This window comes from Belonocnema kinseyi, chromosome 3 (genome assembly GCF_010883055.1).
Source record: "Belonocnema kinseyi isolate 2016_QV_RU_SX_M_011 chromosome 3, B_treatae_v1, whole genome shotgun sequence".
Classification (NCBI taxonomy): Eukaryota; Metazoa; Arthropoda; class Insecta; order Hymenoptera; family Cynipidae; genus Belonocnema; species Belonocnema kinseyi.
Genome location: NC_046659.1, coordinates 20,571,293 through 20,589,932, shown reverse-complemented (window position 1 = coordinate 20,589,932; position 18,640 = coordinate 20,571,293). Strand labels below are relative to the sequence as shown.

General features: G+C 35.0%; 1 protein-coding gene across 1 annotated transcript in view; it reads left to right on the top strand.

Annotated features, from left to right (window-relative positions):
• The window catches only part of LOC117169393 (tolloid-like protein 2), a 519,229-nt gene that overhangs the window by 275,048 nt on the left and 225,541 nt on the right, over window positions 1–18,640 (top strand). The window contains exons 2-6 of the mRNA XM_033355754.1: window positions 4,002–4,154; window positions 4,255–4,447; window positions 5,020–5,292; window positions 6,359–6,772; window positions 7,079–7,257. Coding sequence (XP_033211645.1) covers window positions 4,002–4,154; window positions 4,255–4,447; window positions 5,020–5,292; window positions 6,359–6,772; window positions 7,079–7,257 — 1,212 coding nt within the window. The remainder of the gene's footprint in view (window positions 1–4,001; window positions 4,155–4,254; window positions 4,448–5,019; window positions 5,293–6,358; window positions 6,773–7,078; window positions 7,258–18,640) is intronic.

The window sequence follows — 18,640 nt, the reverse complement described above, 5'->3', positions numbered from 1 at the left end:
AATTAAAATTCGAAAATTTTTTCTAAAGCCTCCAGGGGACTTCGTTTTCGCACGAAAAAATTTTATGTGCCCTTATTGCATCCGGACCCACAATTAATTGAATTATATATATCGCCCAATTATTACAATTTTTGAACGCAAAACGCTCAATATTTCGAATTAACTGCAACACTTGCTGTTTCAGGGCGGCAACGGTGATAAAATAAAGTCAAGATCAAGTGCAGCCATTGCGAGAAGTGGACGATATACATGATTTGAGACAAAAACGCACTTGATAGTGATCTTATCTTAGAAGCTTTACTGCCCTGAAACTGTGAGTGTTGTACTCAATTCGAAATATTGAACGATTCGCACTCGAAAGTTGCGAGGAGCGAAGGATGTCTATAATTGGCATTACCTCCAATAAAATTACAAACATTTTCGCCAATCTATAGAAATGTTTAAATTGAATTTTTGGCAATTTATTGTAAGTTACTATAAATAGCCTCTCAGGTTATCAAAAATTGCCGACAATTTTTTAATTCAATTTTTGATGATTTGGAATAATTCACCATAAATATCATCGTTCTTTATTCAAAATTTTGTATGGACTAAAATCATAACTGTATTTTTATAAATTTTGGATATCATCCATTTGTTATAAAAAATATCGCATGCGCGAAGGAGGAGAGACACTCTTTCGTCTTGTGTAACTTTTCAGTGCTCGTCTCTGGCTCGCTCTACGTGCTGGAATAAGACTAGAACTGAAAACATGCACTCATCGGAAATGTCCCTTTTCTCCCCCTAGGTGTGTAATATACTAATTGATGATTATTCACATTAGTAAATCATAGTTAGAGTTAGTCCCATTCAAATTCTTACATATTACTGAATCAGCATGTTTCTTTGTGATGGTTACAATTATAAATTGTTATGACCTTATATAATAAATAAAAATATACCAAAAAATATCAAGATCCCAAAAAAAAACCATTTCGAATGGAATTTGGGGAAGGTGTCCCTAGCAGACAGAGTGAACGGAAGGGATAGTCTCTTCCGTATCATGTAACAAAAACTGAAATAGCAGTATGGGAATTTAAATTGTATCAATTTGGACTCTACGTGAAATTTTCCATTAGAATGTTACGGAGTTATTGCAATGGTTTTTTTCAGCGTTAAAAACTTAAAAATTATAATACCCATCATTTACATGGGCAAAGAGCGGCTTCAATCACATCCTCGTTTAGTAGCAGTTGATAGGCGTTATCCGTCGATAACTAAGAATTTTGGCCGGGTGCGAGCGCCATACCATACAGTGGAAACCCGATAAAACAAGGCTGAGATGCAAGTGGCAACATTCTACTGCAGCGATTATGCATGCGCTTGAAATCACCTTCAGCAAAAGTAAATGGCATTTTTTTAAACTTTGTACACTTCAAAATTACCAAAAAACGTTTATCCCACATAAGAAAGCTAAAAAAATAAACAAAGCTCCCGCATGTGCTTAATACGCAAAAAATAAAAAGCGACAAAAAAACTACTTATTATAATTATTTTTAATTATTCAAACATTTAAAATTTGAATCTTCAAACATAGCTAGTAAAACATAACTATTAAATTGTTTTATCGAGAAGAACATTCACTTACAATTAATTTTTTAGAAAAATTGTTGATAAAAATGTTTATTTATAATTATGTATCCATTCAACATTTAAAGCATCAAATATTTTCTAACTAATTGATTGTCTTTATCGATAAATATATTTACTAACAATTCGTTTTTTTATAAAAATTGTTCCAGCAAATAATTACACAGGACCACAAAATGTAATCGAAAAGTTAGGATCAAGGTCATTTGACGGTAAAATTTGTTAATTTGAGAGATATGATCTTTTTAAGCTCAGATTCTGAAAGAGCGGGAAATTGTAGGTTCGGATGTATTTTGAACTATGGGTTCCAAAGTCCTCCAGAGGTCATTTGAAGGTCAGAAACATATTTTAGAATATGAAGGGGAAATCCATAATTCTAAATTCACTAAAAAGTATCTCACCATGTTACTTGGATACAGAAGAAATGACATTCGCACCTAGATTCACATCCAATTGTAGATTTCTGCTTAACTAATACATCTGGGTACAACCGTAAAAACATATCTCTTATATCTTATGCATCTGGTCAGTTTCTGACTGCTCCTGTCCTCATCACCATTGACCATGATATGAAAGAAACTCAGATGTTGACTAATGAAGATTCTTCTAATATAGATGCGGAAAATATTGAAATGCTAGTTGAAGATTCCAGAGACAAACATAATAATCACAGTTTTATAGATGAATCGGAAGAAATGGATGATCAGCATGCGAATTCTAATTCATTTACTCAAGAATAACTGAGTGACCTAGACCGAGACGCAGGATTATCGCAAGAACTTTCCGAACTAGAAGCATCTAGATTAAAAGAAAAAGGGGTCTAATAAATGAATTTAAGTGCTTTGCGTATGACGTTAGTGACTTGCGTCTATTTATAGATTCTTCGATAAGAAGTTTAAAAACTGTTTTGGTGCATAATGGCAACATATATGCTCCTATAATAGTCGGTCATTCTGTCGTGTCAGCGAGGAACAGGGTGAGAGATTTCACCAAAACTTCAAGGATGTCGAAAGAAGATACCAAGGTTATTAGGATAGAAGTATGATGGCGGACTATTGCTGGTCTCTCAAGAGAGATGCAACTCCACATAAAAGAAAATCTCTTCATAGATCTTGCGCTAGTGAACGAACACGATATATGTCAATTTATTTGGTCAATGACAACGTATATATGACATTCATATGACCTCTAGAAGTCACTAAAACCCGTGGGTAAAAATATGTTCGAACGTGAAATTTCCCGCTCTTTCAGAATCTGAGCTCAAAAAGGTGATATCTCTCAAATCAACGAAGTTAATCTCCGAATGACCTTGATTCTGACGTGTAGGGGTCATAGGGCCACGGATTCGTGATCAGCGCACCCGAAAACGTACAGTCCACTTAGTGTAGTCGAAAGACTTCGATTTTCTTTTGTGGCCCTATGTTATTTTTTATTATTTAAATATTAAAAATTTGAAACATCAAAAATTATCCAACTAGTAGATTTTTTTGTCGTTAACAATATTTGATTACTAATAATTATTGATAAAAATTGTTCAAACAAATAAATTTATTTTATCAAAAAATGAGGGAAATTATCATATTTATCTAGGCTGAAAATACTATCATAGTCATAGTTTCCACCTTTATAAAGGAGTGTTTATTAAAGTAAGGTATTCACAAGTGAGAGAGATACAAATAAAATTCAATAAGATTGAGAAAGGTAACACAAATATGTTGTAAATGAGAGTTTATGAATGCTCTTTTACACTCGTCAGATCTCTTGTTGAAAATGTTTGTAAGTTCAAAAGGGAGGCAGTAAACTAGTACAGGTAAAAGAAAGCTTGTAATTATGATTGTCAGCTTTAAGAACCTGAGTCCGAGATCATACAATTTACAGGCCCCTTGTTTTATTCCCCATGATCCACTTATTGTAACAAAGGTTCCCCGGAAAAGTTAACGTTTCCTTGGATAATTTACGGTTTTGTGAACTTCGATCGATTATTTAAGCGAAAACTTTGAAAGCGTGGCGCCACCTCTAAATAGTATTTAAAAATTATTTTAAAAGATGGACATTAGTTTATCAGTATGAGAAACAGGTTTTCAGATGCAAATAATAAGAACCGAAAGTCTATCATTTTCAACCACCCTAAGGTACATACGTATAAACTTGAAATAAGTCCCAAACTTTGAGTGTATTCGCTATATAGAGGTTTGATTGACTACAACTGTTTTGGAAAGCTTTAAAAACCTATTTTTACATATACGACTAAGAAACCCTTTTAGCACATTATAATTAGGATGGTAAATGTTGTTTCCTTTGAAAACTTAGATCTGCTCCCGTACATGTATTGAAATATTTTAAGGGAAGTTTAAACTCTGGTAAATTTGCAGGTGTTTTCCTCGGAGACATTGCACTGCCCAACATCAAATACGAAACAGAGTGGCGCCAACTGAAGTTCAATAAAAGCTATCTTGAGGAAGTCAAAAAATATAGGGATGAAGTGCTGCAAGAAGGCTTACAAGTTGAAGCAGAGGGGTTGACTGGTAAGCGAATTGTAAAAATCTAAAACTTTTGGCATTTGTTTACTTCTTTTTTTGTGCGACCCAGTTATTCAAGACTTTAGGTAAACTCATTTTTACACAGAGATATTACAATTCGAAAACAAAAATGACTATAACAACGAACAGAATGGAGAAAAAGAAATTTTGTTCCCTATCCAAAATTCTAAGCCGATTATGATGGATCGTGATCAATATAGCATTGGTGATACTTTTACTTTTGAAGCAAATAGTGGAGACAGTATACCTGAGGTGAAAGAGGATGGAATAGATATCAGGTAATCCAGATTATGAAAATACCGCGACATAAGTATAAAATTAGCTGATCTGATCCTTCCTAGATTATACTGTCTAACCTAGTTAAAAAATCATAATTAGATGTATAACGTATACGTGCTTACAAGCAATTAACTGAAAGACCTAATCAGGCAATAACCAGGTGCCATTTCATAATGTATTGACTATTCATTCCTTGTAAGAAATATTTTTTCATCGCATGCATGAAATGTCGCTTTTTGATGCTTTTGTCAGGTCGTAAAGCTACAATTTTTACAGCTATAACCTCACAACTACACGTGCTGATAAAAGAAGTTTCAAAAAGCGAATTTTATTTCAGTACAGGAAAAAATATTGTATAGGTCGCACACGTAACATTGTTTAAGTTCAGATATTTTATTTACTAAAAATTATGCAACATGTAATACATTTTTCTCATATCTAAGACTGAGACATTTTCAGGACTTTTCCATATTATTTTTTCATGTCATTTTTTTCATACGTGTCTTCTGTAAATAGATAGTGAAAGGAAATGTTTCTCAAACAAATATAACACTTCTTGTACGATATTTAGATTAAAAGAGACAACGGAGGCAACCAGAAAGGAATATTTAGCAAAAAATCACAATTTTAAAACATCTAAGGACATTTTACGAACTACCACGGTCAAAAGAGAAATTGGTGATGACTGGCCAAGTAGAAGAAATTTTAATTTTCTTGTATCTCAAGATATACAAACAGAAAATTACAATGCTCATGAGGTAATTCATGACGTTAATTCAGTTGTTTCGATATTGGAAAGTCCACGTCCTGAAGAAAGGCGACCAAGGCGCCACCGCCATGAAAGGTATACGTTGAATTCCAATTTTCAAGATTGTATTTGTATTTTTTTGTATTAACATTTACCGCGTCACTGGTGCATCTTTTTGATTTTATAGGGATTTTTTGTTGATTTCACAATGTCTTCAAGTTAGTGTCTATTATTTTCGCACTAATATTTTTCTCAGTCAGGCACATGTAATTTAACAGGCCTCATATTTCTGCTGCATCGCAGCGAATCGTACCTGGAAATGCAATTTCTGAACAGACTCTGTTAAATCTCTCTAACTTTCGTCAAAATTTTACTTTTTGCAAAGCTAGTAAACGGATCTACTGAGAGTCAAACTCTCGTTCTGCCAGCATTGAAGTTTAGGAGTCAGATTACTGATGATGTTTTCTTAAAATTCTGCACCAGAACAAAAAATTTGATGGATTTATAATACTCTATTTGAATTCCAATTTTTCAAAAAGAAGTAATCCGAATATAATTATAAGATTTTTATTTGTAATGAAGACCACATGATTAAATGTTTAAAGGTTAGGAAAGTACAGAGGCTCGTAAGTAACAGTTAACAGTTAACAAAAAGTTTTTTAAGAATCATTACTGAACATTGTTTGAAATTCAAATTAATTGGATGCTTATGCCGCATGTAAATCGCGGATCACGATTAGAATAGAAGATTAGAATTGTAGCGCTCGAAACCACACGTGTGGAAATTTCAAGTTGAAATAGAACATAAGAAACTGGCGCAGTCTTCCGAACTGAGGCTGTTTTCCAATTGTTACTCCGCTAACGATTCTTGATCCACCAAATGAATGAAAATCTTTGTCAACATGATTCCGTCTCTTTAAATGATTCTATCCTCAACCCACAAGAATTCCAAATGAATACGGTGTTTAAGCACAATCACCCTTAGCGACAAAGCGTGTTATCCTAACAGCTGTTTAATAGGGGCTTTCTCGGGTGCAGGTGGCTGAATTTTGAATCCTCTTGATTCTAAATTTGAACTAGTGTGAATAGCAGACAATTCATTAGGCAGCTGTATCAGTTCTACTAGTTCTCATGAACAATCCCATTTTTAAATAAATTCCAGATTACAAAAACAAAAAAATCAAGGACAAAAAAGAATAGATCACCTGCTCCTTCAATCACCATCCACTATAAACTCTGCAGAAACTTTAGATGAAACCATATCGCTTCATGATAAACGATTATGGTCAATTGAATTTTATGATCAGCACAAATCGAAATATTCGAAGAATGGGCGCAGTTCAACGAGATATTCACTTAGACCCTCTAGGACCAGAAGAGCTGCTACGGCTCGCCGAGAACGCGTATGGGATCATGGAGTCATTCCTTACGAGATCGACGGAAATTTTTCTGGTGCCCACAAAGCTCTATTCAAGCAAGCTATGCGGCACTGGGAGAATTTTACTTGCGTTAAATTTGTCGAAAGAGTTCCCAGAGAACATCCCAACTACATAGTTTTTACAGAAAGATCCTGTGGGTAAGTTTTCAAAAATTTTAAAATAAAGCAAAAACTTATTTATGCAACGACTATATGACAAGATAAAAAATTTGAGAAGCTGAATTAATTTTAACATCTTTGCTGTATAACACTCACCATAAAAAATGATTTAAATAGGTGCCTAAATTCTTAAACAGAAAAATTTCGACTGTAACTCATATCAGTAGTCTAGGGAAGTAAGGTCCCCAAATGTAAGCTATATTTAAGCCATATTCAATTATGTTATTTAAGGGTTTCTTTCTGTCAAAAAATTCATCTAAACGACCAAAATCATTAATCCAACAGGTGTTGTTCTTTTGTCGGCAAAAGAGGGAATGGTCCTCAAGCTATCAGCATTGGCAAAAATTGCGACAAGTTCGGAATAGTCGTTCACGAACTCGGGCATGTAGTGGGTTTTTGGCACGAACACACCAGGCCTGACAGAGATCGACATGTACAAATAATCAGAGATAACATCATGAGTGGTGAGTTTTGAAAAAATACAAAAGAAATCTGACGGTCGTTCAAGATTAACATAAACACCTTTAGAAGAGACTCACTATGCATGGAAAAATGAGTTGTCTTTAGGACGTCATAAACAGGCGTTCAAAAGAAGAAACGTTTGGCGTGCAAATGGAATGAGGCGCATTCGAAGTTCGGACAAGTCACCCAGTGAAAATAGTTGTATTAAGATAACGCGAAATCGAATTAAGATAAAGTTTTGTTTTTTACAAAAGATATATTTTAGCATGATTTTGATGCAACTCGGACATCCAATTTTTAAGTAAATAGAGCTTTATTTTGTCAAGATAGGAGTGAAAGCATCGCCACCTAATGAAAATTCAAGTTTTTACCAACGGGCGGTATCTTAATCATTAACGATGTATGTTTTAATGTTAGCAGTTACAGTTTGGATACGATCAGACTAATATATTGAAAAATATATGCCTCTTTTCAAAAACCGTAAGCACGTATATGGACAAATTAATTTTTTATAAATATACTCATGTCTGCTCCCAAACATTTATAAATTCCATAAAATTCACCAAATTCAACTCGCCTAGATTACAATGTACAACAGATATACGTATGTGACGCAAAGTGACATATGAAGCATATAAAAAAAAACATTTAAAAATATAAAACAACATATCAAGCATATAAAAAATGATTTTGCGCAGAAAGAAAATGTATTAACAAAATAAAGAAACATTATACAAGTACACCAGATTCAAATAGAAATTTATTACATTAAAATTAATCTAATAATTACACTGCTATTTATGGGGTTTACCAATAGGAAGCGAACTGGTGTTTCCGAAGGATAATTTCGTGTAGGGCACATATCCGGGGTCGAAACTAATCCTTTACGTGAAGTTTTCGAGCTAAAGTGGGTTAAAAGGCCTAAAAATTTAATTTTGTATTAATTTTTTAATATCGTAGAGGCATAAATCTAAGGGCTAGAGCGTTCTAGATTATCTTAACTCAAAGCTGGAACTTTCTGCTTTGTAAAGAGCATACCGATAACTAAAGTCGAGGCCAAACGCCAAGGCCCCTTGCTTTTTTTTGCTTGCAACTGCACATAAAAATTTCTGAAATTTCTTTAAAGAGTTTCTGATAGCTGAAAGTCTTCCGAATTCAACAAAACGTCCTAAAAAGCAGGGGTTTTCGGTCTCCTGTTTCGAGGGTCCACTTATACCTGTTACCAGAAGGAGAGCGAAGATAGGAAAAATCTGAAAAAATCACAAATATTCTTCGAACATTCCTGAATGTGAAGCGTTTTTCAAACCGCTGAAATATTCTTTCGCTTACTTTTTACGGTTAATTACGTACAAAAACTTTATCTAGAGAACGAATAAAGATAGAAAGCCGTTGAATGTCTTTAAATGTAGAGTTTTGTCACGCGAGTGCAGTACAATAATTAAATATATTAAAAAGTATCTTTCCTCTGACAAAAGTAATTCCAAAAGCAAGCCAAATGCCCCGAACAGATGTGATTGAACGAAGTAGGGCTGTCTGAACGTCTTCAAGATATATTTACAGAGTGGATCCTCAAAAAATCTAAACCCAATTGTGAATATTAACCCGACGAAGAGTATTTAAGATAAAAAAATGGTTTGCATTAAAAAAATTTAAATATTATTTTAAATTTTATAGAAATATTTAAAACATTTCCAAACTTTAAAAAATTTTTCAATCTTTTCGGAACTTCTGAATATCTTTTGGAATGAATCCAATTATTCCTAAAGTTGTGTTTTGAATCAATCAAAATAAAAAGTGCTATGAAATTTTGTATAATGTTTTTTGACAATTTAGTTTTAAATCTAAAAAGTATACATAATTATCCTTCAATGTTTGAAAATATTTCCTAACTATAAAGGATCCGCTCTTTAAATGTATCTTGAAGACGTTGAGACGGTCCTGCTAGTATAGTAAGGGGCAATAAATGCAATCTTGAAAATTAAAAATATACATCTGATTGTAATACGGTATGGGTTTTAAATAAGTGAAACACATACCCAGTGGGCAAAAAAATTAAGGATGTCCTAGATACGTCTTTGGAACATCCCTACGACGTCTTTTATAACATGTCTTTTGGTCATCCTAGGGATACGCTTAAAACGTCTTATGTCAGTATAAAAGATGTCCCTAGAACGCCCATGTCTTTAAGATGTTTTTATGTCATCTTTAGGACATTGAACGTCTTACAGACGTTGATTGGCCTGACATAGGACGTCCTAAGAACGTCCCAATGATGATCTTGGGATTTTCATAGCTTTGTGTCCACTAGGTACAGAAACATATGGAATATAAAAATAGTCTTCATTTAAAAACAGTTTATTTTTTAAATAAATTAGAAACATTTTAAATTTTATTTATAGTTTTAGGAGAAAACCCGTTAAAATCTTCCCTCTGACAAAGAATCTTAACTCATTATAATATTTATATACAATTACATACATAAAATTTTATAAATATTTAAAATAGATTAGGTTAAAGGGAAGCATATGAAGAAGGATGTGAGTAAGCGGATGAATACGAAGGAGGAGGTAGCTCTTGGAAGGAAACGGACGTGAGCCTATTCTCGCCAGACGCTCATGTTTGTTTAAATTGTTTAAAGTCTAGGAACGAAAGATAAGAAATAGACAGATAATAGATGTAATTTCCGGAAAGTGCATACTTGCGCAGGCCAGAGGAAGTTTCGGAAACACTATATAACGCAATATTTTAAAGCTGTACTTATGGTTTTTTAAATTCTAGACTACTGGTGAAAGGAATAATTAACTTCTATTATTCTACTTTAATCACTTTTAATTAGGAAATTAATTTCAAAGTTAGATAATAAAATTTATTTTCTAAATGAAGAGGAAAATAAATGGCTCATATACCCAGCGAAATCGCGGTAAAATTTCAGCCACAACCACGTCTCACCACCATGAGATAGGTGGTTACAGTCTGTAACGGAATCAATGCGACGATCCAGCAAAAGCTTCCTGCACCCTAAGAACACGAAGCGACCCAAGGACTACCGCCTTCTGCATTTTCCCGAAAGTCTTTTAGCATATTGTTGACACGCAGGGATGCTGTTTATGCCATTAGCGAGTGAAACCTTGGCACGTCCAAGAGCGCCAATGATACGGACGATTAGTTTAACAGATTATTCCGGCTACAATCGTCGCAACTCCCTTATAAGGTCTCGATACCTCTCTTTATTTTAATTCTCCTTGGATATGATTTTTTTGTCAGCTGGTGCCGAAAATTCGATAATGGTTCGCTTCTCGAAGTCAAGAACCATGTCAGGCCTCGAGTGAGCAACAGAAACAATTTTCGAGAATATAAAGTTCCATTATATGTAGCACTTCCCATTCTCGACAATTGACTCGATTTCCCTAGGAGCATTTAGAGGAGCGATATTAAGGTTAATGCCGTAAGAGTGACAGAGATGGTAATAAAGCACTCTTAGTGTCGCATTGTGCCTTTGAATGTAGGTCGTTCCGGCATGAGTTGGACAACTAGATAGTATGTGAGCCACATGCTCGGGGTGTGCATGGCACGCCCTGCAGCTATGATCAGGAATCTCTTGGCTCAGATGTGGCGACGGTCTGTTAAGGTGGAAATGACACCGTCTTAGCATGCCAAAATGAAACCCTTCGTACCAGACTTCAATTCGGGCGATTTATGGAAAGCTAAAGTTAGCTCACAAGACATTGACTGATCCTTCACATTTCTGTGGAAAATACCGTGCATCCTCTTATCGATGAGCTGTTCACGAAAGTTTTTCTCTTGTGCTTTCTTAACCTGGGCTTTCAGGAGTGAGTACTCGAGATAGATAAGATTTGATGCATTTGGCCCACCCCTAATACTGAAGTTAAGTTAAGATTTTGAGAAGAGGGTCTCTTCCATTTTCTACTCTATGTGCTGTACCCAGAATAATCCTGTTGTGAAGATATTCAAGACTTAATATTCCGCGACCACCTTGACGGTGTGAGATGTACAGTCACGGAACGGAAGACTTAAGATGCATGCTTTTGTTCATGTGCATAACCTTTCATGTCCCGATATCAAGGGATCTGAGCTCGTTCTTCGTCCATGGAACTACTCCAAATGAATAGAGTACTACCGGGACGGCAAGCATGTTCGTTGCAGATACTTTGTTCCTCGCCGACAGGTCGGAAGACCAAATCTGCCGGATGAAACATTTTTATCTACTTCGGAGAGTATCCTTTATAGATATCACATCCTGAATGCGGCTTTGTGGCACGCCCACGTATGTATAAGTCTTTCCAGCGCAAAGGTGTCTTATATCGATTCTATCAACGAGCTCAGGACCTGCAGGGATGCCATTAAGTTTTCCTCGCTTCAAGTAAACCTTGGCGCATTTGTCTAATCTAAATTCTATTCCAATTTCCTTAGTATATCGTTCGACAATCCCTAGAGCTAGATTTAGTTGCTCTTTGTTTTTAGCATAGATCTTAAGATCGTCCATGTACAATACATTAGTGACGTTGTACTTTCGATCTGCAGGTTTGCCGCATAGGTACCTGTCGGACATCCCGCTAAGCCTTTCCTTGAGTCTCGTTGTTCATACATTTCTTGCTACACAGGTTCAATTGCCCAAACAATCCTATTTTTTAGGATAGCTGTGAATATCTTATACAGTGTGTTCAGACAAGTGATTTACCTGTAATTTTTCGGGTCGGGTAAGTTGCCTATTTTCGGCAGGAGCATTGTACGCCCGTCCACCAACCACTCCGGAATCGGCTCTTCCGACTTCAAATATGAGGTGAAAATACGGGCCAGATGCTGATGGGTTGAAGAAAACTTCTTCCACCAGAAGGTTTTGATACAATCTGGTCCCGGCGCGGAATAGTTCTTTATCCCTCTTAATACTTTTTTCACCTCCTCGGTAGTGATAGGTGGGCATTCTTTATCAGGTGTAATGAGGGCATGACATAGCTCCTTGGAGCTAGTTATATTTTCTGAGTGTTCGTCCAGTCTATGCTGCACTTCGTAGACTTCTCTCCAAAATACTTCGACCTCCTCTGGTTTAGGCGGGTGTTTGACAGTACCTGGAGGGTCTTGTAAAAGTCGAGATTGGTCAGAGAGAAACTGTTGATTTTGTCTGACCCACCTCTCCCTCCGCTATAGACTTCTCTTAGTATCAGATAGTATCCGTATTCTCTCAACAATATGCTGCCTGATAGTCAGCAGCTTTTACTTGTTAAGTGTGTGATAACGGGTCCGGAGTTCGCGCGCGAACTTTCGAACCTTGGCGGTAAAATTCCTGCCAGATGTAATGAAGTCAATCACACACTGAATGCAGGACGCGTACTGTCTTTCCCATCCTATCTATATATATTTTGTGCATACCTATACAATTATGTAACGATTGGATGCTGAGCCTATGATTTCTTAAATACAAATTAAAATAAAAAGCAGACGAATTTCAGTCACAACTTTTGAGCATTTAATCAAGATTTTGTGAACACTTTTATATTTAATATTAAAATCGATTTTGATTAGTCAATATATTTCTTATATCTTATGAACAAATAATATTTCATAATTGGATTTAAAAAAAGTTACGAATCGATGTTCTGTATTGAACAAAGGATTTGATTGGGTAAAATTGTTTGAAGATGGATTTTTTAAATTCTAATTAACTCTAAGTCTCTTAAATGTTATCATAAATGCATTATGAAATTATTTTCCAGAGTAAAATATTATTTTCCGCAAAAATACATTAAATACAATAATCCTGTAAAGTTACTTTCCCTTTAAAGCAAAGAACCAATTAACCGATTAACACTTTACTAAATTTCTCAAATTTAATAAGGAAGGTCTGATGGTGAGAACAAACTCGAAACGCAGCACTAATTTGTATTCAATGTTGCATTCAATACTACTTTCCAGGGGTCTGCAAGTCTCTGATGTAGGTATATGTTTTGATTTCCCCATCTGTTAGTTTCTTTTGGACATATAACCGAAAAGACACTACTATCCAACATAGTTTTTTTGTAATTATAAGTAGGAATTTTTTTGCTCTTTCGTTAAAATGAAATTATATTATGTTTCCAATTGGTAATATCACTACAACTAAAGAATCTTCTTATGTTCATTCGTTTATTTTAAATGCGTAATCATACACGTTCATTCAAAAACTTTCAAGGGTCGAAGTACCGCAAAATAGTACTAGTAACTAGAGATAAACGTAAATGTACAGCAAAATCTTCAGAACTTATGGTAAGAGGTCAAAAATGTTCCAGGGATATTTAGTGAACTTTCGTTTATCTTATTTTAATTTTATATTAAACAAAAATACATTTTTTTAAATGTCATTTTGTTATTAAAACAAATATGTTATTAACAAAGTTAAAATTTCTAAACAATTTTTAGAACCAACAACAAAGTCAATGAAAGATAATAAAAATGAAAACTCCTGGTAATAAGTTTTGTTTTCGTAAAGAATTATGATAATATCTTCTGGTTGAAGAAAAGAATAAAAAATTCACGATTTTCGTTCCCTTATGCGAAACAAAAGTAATATCTCCCATGATAAGAAATATATGAAATTTTATATAAAACATAATATAAATAATATGAAATTTTGGTTTACAAAAAAAAGGAAAAAAAGATTCTGATTTCATTACGCCTTAATTTATAAGCAAAACAATGAAAGAGTATTGTTATGCGTATCAAAATTTTGGTGCGAATAGCTTGAAACAGTTTCGTACACGTGGTAATCAAACTAAAAAATATGATATAGCATATCGAGAAAGGAAGAATTTCTTTGTCAATAATTTTTAGGAATGTATTACTTAGAAGAATTTGTTTTACTTAAATTGTACTCCGCGTCTGATATTGTTGTATCTAGATCTGGTCACCTATATATAGTGGGTTCTTGATTAGTGTATTTTGATGTTAATTTTATCCAAACGTAATCAATATTTCCAGTTTATACTAAGGATCTCAATATTTTTAACTTCTATAGTGCAGTAGTGATTAACTCAAATTCTCGAGTCATATTTACGCTCAGGTGGGAAGTTATCCGAGCATCAGCATAAGATTTTTTCTGTCGAAATCTCGGACATTTTTAAGAAAAAAAAGTTCTCCTACTACGTTAAATTTTCAAAAGTCAAGCTCACACATCTTCCAGTAACAAAATTAAAGTTTTTATTATTATTTTGATGTGTGAAACTAGGCGAAATTTTCTTCCAGATTCGATACATTTTCAAAAATAAAACTTTTACAATGATATAGAAGACTGAAAATTGTTACACCTGAAAATCAGCCTGCAATTTGTCAGTGCATAATCCTGACCACATTTAACTAATTGATTAAACCTTAGGGTAGAAGGTACAAGAATTTTATACTCTGTAAAGTTCTTTATTGTTTCGTTTTGTTTTTATAAATAAGGCTCATTACTTAAAACATTTATTCATATCAAGAGAAAAAAGAATTCTCCTTCTGATAATTTTATTTAAAACAAAATGTATAAGCGTTCGTGGCCGCTGTTTAAGTATAGCATCGGTAAAAGACGAACTCCGAACTACACCATGCTCGTAATTTTGTACCTACATCATGGCAAGAGACTTCAAACGTCGTGTTACATTCACTTATAACATCCTAATCTGATCAGTCACTTGACTTAGTCCGTGGCTATGAATAAAAAACAGGTTCGCCTAAGTAAAAGCTTGATAAAAAATTAATATCCTTCAAGTTCAGAAGAGAACGAAACATTCACATTTTTGACATTATACACTATATTTTAGGACCATTTCGCTGGCCCCATCGCCCACGCAAATTTAACTTTTTTTCGGCCAAATATTTAGTGCAGAATTTGTTCAAGTTTGCACAACCAAAATTAGAATTTGTGCATCACCGGAAGTACCTTATTTCTCAGAAAAACACTGGCGGGGCCAGCGAAAAGTTCCACTGATCCCGACATTATCCAAAATCAACTTTATATGGGTGCATTATTTTCGTTTTAATTTGTACAAATTTGTGCAAAGAACTTCAACACCTAGAAACTACCCCTGTTGAGCAAACGTCATATCAGATCCAGCGCAACGTACCGCTAGTCACGATATAATCCAAAATCAACTTTATATAGGTGCATAATTTTACTTTTAATTTGTTTAAATTTGTACAACAAACTTCAACCCCTAAAAACTACCCCCTGTGAGAAAACCACCGTGGCGGGACCCGCAAAACGTTTCTCTGGCCTTGACGTTATTCAAAATGACTTTATATGGGTGCATTAGTTTCCTCTTAATTTGTTAAAATTATTGCAACGAACTTCAACCCCTAGAAACTACCCCTGTGAGAAAACCACCATGGCGGGGCCAGGGAAACGTTTCGCTGGTCCTACATTATTCAAAATCAACTTTATGTGGGTGCATTATTTTCGTTTTAATTTGTACAAATTTGTGCAAAAAACTTCAACACCTAGAAACTACCCCTGTTGAGCAAACGTCAAATCAGATCCAGTGCATCGTACTGCTAGTCACGATATAATCCAAAATCAACTTTATATGGGAGCATTATTTTCATCTTAATTTGTTCAAACTTGTGCAACCAAAAACTACCCCCGTGAGAAAATCACCTTGGCGGGGCCAGCGAAACGTTTCGCTGGCCACGCCATTATTCAAAATCAACTTTATATGGGTGCATTAGTTTCGTCTTAATTTGTTCAAATTTTTGCAACGAACTTCAACCCCTAGAAACTACCCCCTGTTGAGCAAACGCCATATTAGGTACAGCGCTACGTATCGCTAGTCACGTCATTATCCAAAATCAACTTTGTATGGGTGCATTATTTTCGTTTTAATTTTTTTCAAATTTTTACAACCCACTTCAACCCCTAAAAACTACTCCCTGTGAAAAAACCACCATGGTGGGGCCAGCAAAACGTTTCGCTTGCCCCGACATTATCCAAAATCACTTTATATGGGTGCATTATTTTCGTTTTAATTTGTTCAAATTTGTAGAACCAACTTCAACGCCTAAAAACTACTGCACGTGAGAAAACCACGATTGCCCCGATAATACACATAATCAAATTTATATGGGTGTATTATTTTTGATTTAATTTGTCCAAAATTTGTAAAACCAACTTCAACCCCTAGAAACTACCCCCCGCCATGGTGTTTTCCTTATAGGGGGTAGTTTTTAGGTGTTGAAGTTGGTATATAAAGTTGGTATAAAGGTATATAAAGTTGATTTTGGATAATATCGGGGCCAGCGAAATGTTTCGCTGGTCCCGCCAGTGTTTTTCTGAGAAATAAGGTATTTCCGGGGATGCCCAAATTCTAATTTTGGTTGTACAAATTTGAACAAATTCTGCTCTAAATATTTGGCCAAAAAAAGTTGAATTTGCGTGGGTGGTGGGGCCAGCGAAATGGTCCTCTATATTCTCCATCCCCAGGTGATCCCTACTTGGGACAAGGGGCTTTCCATAAACCAGGTGATCGCTTTGGGGAGGGGGGGACGAAATGCCACGCTGGTCCACATGGGGGGGGGGGGTACTAGTCTGATCCACGTGGTTTTATATCCAAGTATGAAAATAATAATAATAAATCCTTTTTTGAAATAGCGTAAATGATTCGTGATAGATATTCAGTAATTATGACACATTTCGTTCCCTAATTTATTAAATACCTCTTTCAATTATCTGGACACGCGGATCATCTGTGTGAGACATCTTGCATCTAATTGCTTTTTGTTATATTTGTTTCTAAACCCAAAATAAAAATCGAACGATATTCGAAAACAATATTCAGCATGTTTTGACAATCGAGATAAAAGGCCAAAACTGTCGTTGTCTTTTGAAAACGAAATTGGAAGACTCTCACTTTGTTGTTGATACCGAATACTTTTGAAACTGAACGTTTTCTTGTATTTATAAAAATGAAGAAGTTTTTAAAAGAAGAACCCGGTTTTTATTCATAGACACGGATTAAGTGAAGCGACTGATCAGATGAGGATGTTATATGTTTATTTAATATGATGCTTAAAATCTGCTGCGATGATGGTCTAGGTATACAATTACGAGAATGGTGTAGCTCGGAGGTCGTCACTTAGCGCTGACATACTTAAGCAGCGGCCGCGAGGGCTGGACATGACAAAAGTCATCTCTGTATGTTTTCTTAGATCTACCATCTGCCAATCTACAGGTTTTCAGTCGCTTGCTTTCTGATGTACGAGAAAGTTTCTTACAGTGCGACAGGTGTTTAATAAAATCGACTTCTGAGCTGCTGCCAACATCCTCCTGACTCCTAAATGTTCAAGGCGTTTAGCACTCTTGCGTGAACATTGCCTGTAGCCGAAATCACAATAGGATAAATAGATGCCTGATTCGCATTCATCCATATGGTCTTAACTCCATGCCTTAACTCGCTATATTTATGGATCTTGGTTGTACAGGTTGACTGCAAATTTCGGTTTAGTGGACAAACAGTGTCGATGATGTAGACTCTTCCATCTTTTTTTCTTTCATCAAAATTTCAGGTCGATTGGCTCTGATAAAATGAACCGTTTGGATAGTAACATGCGAGTATAAGATGTAATCTTCGCTTTATAAAACAAGTATTAGAATGTATCTATAGAAAGGAATCCCTTCTTTTAAGAGTTCCAGGTTTAGGGCAAGTTTTTGATGAGTAATGCCCACTATACACGCGGAAAAAAAACCTTACATTTTACTGAAAACCAAGTGAAATCTACCGATCTTCCTAGTACGTATATGGACAAAATGACAGTTCAGTAAACGTTACAATTGTAGGCAAATAAGTATGACTATCAACGATGGTTACTAGTACCGATTCTCAAGTGGTGCTTACCTACGGATCAGTGGATTTTACCGATATAGTCGCTATTCTGTACAGTTCCTGGATGCTGCAATTACAAATTATCATGTAACTTTAAAGAATAATACAAAGAGATCTGAATTACGTTATCGGCGTAGACTACAGTTAACACAGCACTAAAAATTGTTAAAAAGTATTGCTAAAAAATAATTAGTAAATAAGCGCACGGTTATTTCTTATAAATATTTTCGGATATATTTATAATTAATCGTTATTGTAAGTTATAACGCTTATAATACAATTAAAATTTTGCACGCAATGGGGGGAGGGATTCGAACGCATAAACCTACGCACGCAAGTCAACAGTCTTAACCACTACGCTAGTACACGAGTTCCGATCTGTAAAATAATTTTGAAATGCATTTGTAACTGAGGGTGGTGACCTCGGGAATGACTTCCAAATACGCAACCATGCGATCGCGGCAAACAAAGTTCTAGCATTCACATCATATCTATATGTCAGCTGAAACAGTCACGGAACAAAAACACGTCTTGCTCTAAT